Below are 1,071 nucleotides of genomic sequence, written 5' to 3'. Positions count from 1 at the left end.
TATTTTTCTGACGAGCTACAGCTGGTAGCTTTAACAAACAATCCAATTATTATTAATATAACCAAGCATTGGTAATTACCAAGATGAAATCAATAATCGCGAGACACGGAATACTGGTAACGGTTTAAACTAGTTCACATATTGGCTATCCAATAAAATTAGAAAGAATGGGGGGGGGGATCACCTTTATATATTTGCAAGAAATAGATCTCATACAGCATTGTTACATATTTTTCTTATTCAATATCGTATTTCTTTATAATAGAGACAGTTCATCGCTCTTCAAGTTGATTAAAACAGTAATAATTGTTCCGTCATCCAGTCAACAATGATCTTTCAACCTTTTTTCTCGTACCTTACTTAAATTTATTCCTAAAAATACATTTTATTAGAAGTGTTAGTTAATAAATTTAATACTCATTATTGTACTTGTTGCCGGACAACAATACATTCAGATTTTATAATCACTTTCTATCCAGAGCTCCAAGGTTTAGTACACGAATTTTAGTTAACCTGTTACACACGTTTGATGAAACCCGATCAGATAGAAACTTCACTGGAGGTAGAAAAGGATATCTCCTGATAGAAATATGACGTCGCAAAGCACAACAGTTGAAGAAATCACTAGAGAACCTGGCGATGAAAATGAGACTGAGCCAATGGAAAATGATACAGTACAAGAAATGGAACCAAGCCATAATGTGACAGAACACGAAGACAATATCAACGGACCTGAAGAGGATATTGTAGAACCTGAAGAGAATGAAAATATACCAAATGATGTTACTACAGAATCTAAAGAGAATGAAATCATGGCGGAAGAGGTCATAACAGAGAATAACTCAGAAGATGATGAACATATAACAGAAGCTGATGAGGTTATATCAGAACCGGAAGATGTTAATTCAGCAGATGATGAACTTATAACAGAAGCTGATGAGGTTATATCAGAGCCGGAAGATGTTAATTCAGCAGATGATGAACTTATAACAGAAGCTGATGAGGTTATATCAGAGCCGGAAGATGTTAATTCAGCAGATGATGAACATATAACAGAAGCTGATGAGGTTA

General features: G+C 34.5%; 1 protein-coding gene across 1 annotated transcript; it reads left to right on the top strand.

The window, feature by feature from the left end:
• Positions 1 to 590: 590 nt before the first annotated feature.
• Positions 591 to 1,004, top strand: LOC136795220 (uncharacterized; the record flags this gene model as incomplete). Its single annotated transcript, XM_067045085.1, has 1 exon — positions 591 to 1,004. A coding segment is annotated over exon 1 (414 nt), but the record flags the coding sequence as incomplete, so codon positions are not given.
• Between the last annotated feature and the right edge of the window lie 67 nt (positions 1,005 to 1,071).

The sequence above is a fragment of the Halyomorpha halys genome, unplaced genomic scaffold (genome assembly GCF_000696795.3).
Source record: "Halyomorpha halys isolate HHAL.00 unplaced genomic scaffold, Hhal_1.1 Scaffold11231.1, whole genome shotgun sequence".
Taxonomy (NCBI): domain Eukaryota; kingdom Metazoa; phylum Arthropoda; class Insecta; order Hemiptera; family Pentatomidae; genus Halyomorpha; species Halyomorpha halys.
The sequence above is the reverse complement of the archived record's forward strand: the minus strand, read 5'-3'. Positions and strand labels throughout refer to the sequence as shown.